The sequence below is a fragment of the Ursus arctos genome, unplaced genomic scaffold (genome assembly GCF_023065955.2).
Source record: "Ursus arctos isolate Adak ecotype North America unplaced genomic scaffold, UrsArc2.0 scaffold_3, whole genome shotgun sequence".
Lineage (NCBI taxonomy): Eukaryota > Metazoa > Chordata > Mammalia > Carnivora > Ursidae > Ursus > Ursus arctos.
This window is the reverse complement of record NW_026622985.1, coordinates 91,691,182-91,695,894: the sequence shown is the minus strand read 5'-3', so window position 1 is coordinate 91,695,894 and position 4,713 is coordinate 91,691,182. Positions and strand designations below refer to the sequence as shown.

Here is a 4,713-nt window from a genome sequence, read left to right as displayed (position 1 = left end):
GGTTCAAAGAGAGAGCGATTCCCCTCTGACTCACAAACAGGTCACTGAGTCTGGTCTGCAGGCTGGACTCTGGGGAAAGCTATTCCCACCAAGGATGAAGGGCGGATGCAGAAGCCATGGGGACAAAGGTCTGGGTGACTTATCAACCCCAATGCTCCCCCTCACTAAGGAATAGCTTTGATACCAGACTCAAAGTTTAGCAAGCCTGACAATATTAGAATAATTTCTGACCTAATGTTAACTATAATAACAGCAAACTTCTGTTTGCATAGCACTTTAAGTCTTCAAAATGTGTCCATTTGCACCCTTCCTGTTCGAGGCCTTCAGCAGTCCTATGGGGCCACCTAGGCAGCTCTCATTCTGCATACCTGATGAATGAGGGACAGAGACTCGGGCCATCTTAGACGATTTTCCTGGGAAGAGCACGGCCAGCAAACGGTAGAGCTAGGACTAGAACCCAGGTCTCCAGCTGCAGATCTTACATGTTTAAGGGTCCAGATGCTTAGGGAACCTTAGGAGAGCACTGCACGAGTTAGGAGGCCGTGCAGGTGACTCCGGGTCATGCTCTCTGTGCCCCACACTTTTCTCCTGTTCCACCTTGTACCCGGAGAGCTTTTTCCTTTGAGACCCGCCGCTGGCACTGCAGCTCTTCACCATTTGTCCTGCTGTCGCCCTGCATCCCACCAAACCTTGCCATGCAGCACCCGACGCCTGTCATAAAACAGCGGATTGAAGACTGTGTTAGGCAATATCCGAATTACAAAGTATATCCAGTTTAGGTAAATTACAAGATCACTTACTATGGCTCTTCCATTTGGTGAACCATGAATTTAAAACTGCATTGTTAACCTCTTTCTTCCATTGTTTTGTTATGTTCCAGACTGTCAAGGGGCCCCTTTTCCATCCCTGGCCCCTTCTACTATCTCACCCTTATTTTCACTCCAGTATAAAGTCAAGTTGAGCGTGTGTGTGTGTGTGTGTGTGTGTGTGTGTGTTTTAACCTGCAGCCCTGTGACACTTATTATAAAGGGGAACCCTGATCCACATGCTGGGTTTATCAGCAGGATTTCTGGTCACGAGCACGGGCACCAGGACCTCCAAACTTTTTGGATTCAGTGCTAGGGATCCACTTCCAGCAGAGCCGGGTCGTACAGGTTGAGGATGTCTTCGATCGCCTTCTTGGAGGCCTCATCCCCGTATTTCTGACAATAGGCCACCAGAGCGTTGGAGACGGACCCGCAGATTGTACCAATCTGGGCCACGTGACCACCCCCCCCTCGGACTTGGATGTCCAGACGGGCAAATCGCTCCTTGTGCAGAACGGGTTCCCGCAGCTTGTCCTGCAGCGGGCGTGGCTCGATCACCTCCAGGCGCTGCCCGGTCGCCTGGATGAGGCCGCTGCTGCGTTTGCAGTGCCCCCAGCTGTGGCCATCTCCTTGAGTCCGAAGACCTCCCGGACTGCAGGGACCCTCGGTCAGCAGACAAGAGCTGCTCCCCTCCCCCGCGGCCCTGCCCCGGGAAGAGGGCTCAAGCTATATAAGCACCTTTTCTATCCGGAGCCCAGTGCCTCTCTCTGGTTGGAGGTTGAAAGTTCCTTACTCTCTTCCTCCATTCCCATTTCCTGCTCCTGACACTTCGCAATCTCTTTGACTTTAATTCAGGGGTTATGCCTATGGGTTTGGCAGGCAGATCCCTGAAGTTTGATCCTGGACTAGATACTCAGCACTTGCAAGGCTTTGGTTAAGTTACTTAATCTCTTTGTGGCTCCGTTTTCTCCCCCCAAAGGGTGGGTAATAGTCCCTATCTCATAGGGTAGTTATGAGGACTAGAAAAGGTAATACTTATAAGGTACTTAGAACAGAGCGTCACCATAGTAAGGACTCCATAAGTGTGTGTGCACACATGCACATGGATGTGTATGAACATGTGAGTGATGCATGTGAAACTAGAGATGCCATGGTTCTGCATCTTGCAGAACCAAACCTCTCACCTCAATGAGAACAGCCTCTACTGCTACTCTGTGCTCGGGAGCTCCTGATGTTCTTTGTGACCATGGCCATAGGACTCATCAACCAGGACAGGAGACCTACAAATAATCTCTGGCTCTCCCAGCCTCATTGCAGAACATATTAGACTGAGAAGAAACCCACATTCACGTAGCATATTCTAGGTTGGGACAGGTTAGCCTTATTCTTTGATAACATTGATAATGATGTACTATGTTGAGTAGAGAAGCCTTGGGAGTCAGATCATTGGGGCATGGGTCTACCATTTGTCATTCGCTTCATGTTTGCATCTATAAATGGGATGGTAATGAGAAATGGGCTTTTATGATAAAAATGAGGCAATTTCTGTAAATGAGCTATCTGTGTGCAGTGGATGGCACGGAGCGAGTATCTAATAATAATGTTAACTACTATTGTTATTGTTAAAACCTTTTTTTCCCATTCAGTTGCCTCTGCTTGGGGCTTTCCATCCCTACCTGATCATTGAGAGCTGGGTCGTAGCACATGCTAACTCCTTCTAGAGAAGAGTGTGTGTTTTTCCGGAGAGAATCGCAGGTACTCTTCGTAAGCAGGTGAGACGAGTTTAGAAACAGGTGGCCGTCAAAAGCCCAGGGCAGGCTGGAAAGTGGATTTCACTGGGTAATTCCCCGGGACGCCAGCTGAATGTGCGCAGACTTACTTTCTGACCACAGAAATTGTAAGACAGATTACAAGGTTTAGTCAACAAACTCAGTGTTCCCCTAAGTCTAAGCAGTCATTTAGGTACATTTACTATTCATAAGAGGAAACACAATTAAGGGGAAACATCCTAATATGGGGTAAAAGTGAAAAAGGTATCAACAGGTCCTAAGTCTCTGCAGCTACACTATTTTTAAAACGGTCGCCTACGTGGCTACACCCGGTAAAGCCCGTGTTCTGCTGTCATCGAGCACAGCTGATGAAGTCACAGGTAGAGGGTCTATTTGAACCTTTGGGACCCACAGCCGTGGATGAAATCGGTCTAATCCTCTAGGTGTTCTCAACTGACTATGCAGTTAGAGGAAAGAAGAAATTTATAAAATTAAATATAATGAATGCAATAAAACTTAAATACTTTCTGGACAGAAAAAGGGAGTATTTTACGGAGTCTCTAGGATTATTCAGTCTCAGATACAAAAACAGTGAGAGAAGCTTGGGTGGTACACAGTACCCTGGGCTCCAGGAGCTACTGAGGGAGGGATTCCAATGTCACTCCAACTGGGAATGACCTTCCTTGTGCAGCACTCTCCTCAGGGCGCCCTTGACCTCTGCATTCCTCAGGCTGTAGATCAGAGGGTTCAGCAGAGGGTTGAAAAGACTGTAAAACAGGGAAAGGATCTTCTGCTGCTCCTCGGGATGGCGGGATTTGGGGGCCATGTACATGACGATGGCGCTGCCAAAGAAGAGCCCCACCACACAGAGGTGGGAGGAGCAGGTGGAGAAGGCCTTCCTGCGGCCCTCCCCGGACTGGATCCTCAGGACGGCAAACAGGATGCGCGAGTAGGACACCAGCACCAAGCAGAGGGGCCCGACTAAGATAAACACACAGGCTGCAAAGATGACCACTTGGTTGAGCCCGGTGTCAGCACAGGCCAGCTTGAGGACAGACAGGATTTCGCAGAAGAAGTGGTTGATCTCAAGAGGCCCACAGAAGGGCAGCCTCAGGATGAGAACCACATGGACCAGGGCCAGGAGAGAGCCACAAGCCCAGGAAGTCAGCACCAGGGTGACGCAAACCCCCCAGCTCACGACAGCAGAATATCGGAGGGGATGGCAGATGGCCACATACCGATCATAGGACATCACCACCAGGAGAAGACATTCGGTATGAGCAAAAGTCAAGAAAAGAAAGGTCTGTGTCAGGCAGCCAGCAAAGGAGATGGGCTTATCTGGATTCAGGAGGTTCACCAGCATCTGGGGCACGGTGTTGCAGGCGTAAGCTATGTCGACGATGGCCAGGTGGGAGAGGAAGAAGTACATGGGGGTGTGCAGTCTGGAGTCCAGCGAGATGAGCCCCAGGATGAGCCCGTTCCCCAGCAGGGTGAAGACAAAGAAGAGGGAGAAGAGCCCAAAGAGAAGCATCTGAATTCTTGGGCCAAGACAAAATCCTAGTAGAATGAACTCTACCACCACTGTCTGATTTTCACCCATTTTACTACGAAAAAAATAAAATGGAAAGCACAGGATGGAATTGTCAAAAAAAATCTAGACATTATAGTATACATTTTGTCATTTTTAGAAGATAAACTTTTTAAATTAACAATCTAGTTATACACTAAGTTAATCACTTAATCTGACAACCAGTTTTACAGAAAGGGGATTATGTCACCAAGGAGAGATTACCTAGAGCCAAAGACACTAATAGGGAGGAAGAATGTCAAGCCAAAGAGGAAATAAAGTAACCATTAAATACGGATTATCTTGGAGCTGCACATGCCAGAATTATTAAGAGAATTGCTGGAGTGTCATCAGTCATGGACGGACTCCAGATATGAGAATTAGGGTAGCCCAGGAAAGAGATGAGAAAATCCAGTTTCTCATTAGAAATATCACCCATGCTGCTTTCAGCAACGCAGGTCCAGCTTTGCACTCTAGAGAAGCTTCTGGGATGACAGAAGGAGCATCTTCTCTATTTTGGTCGCTAAGAAGGAATCAGTGGATGTTCTACATGTGGGCTCTCTTGACTGTA

At 48.2% G+C, this 4,713-nt stretch overlaps 1 protein-coding gene and 1 pseudogene across 1 annotated transcript; both read right to left on the bottom strand.

Annotated features, from left to right (window-relative positions):
* Positions 1-1,057: 1,057 nt before the first annotated feature.
* On the bottom strand, positions 1,058-2,512 carry LOC113241415 (40S ribosomal protein S16-like; annotated as a pseudogene).
* Positions 2,513-3,233: 721 nt separating this feature from the next.
* On the bottom strand, positions 3,234-4,175 carry LOC125281095 (olfactory receptor 2A1/2A42-like). The gene has a single exon (XM_048212946.1). The coding sequence runs from the start codon at positions 4,173-4,175 to the stop codon at positions 3,234-3,236; it is 942 nt and encodes a 313-aa protein (XP_048068903.1).
* Positions 4,176-4,713: the final 538 nt, after the last annotated feature.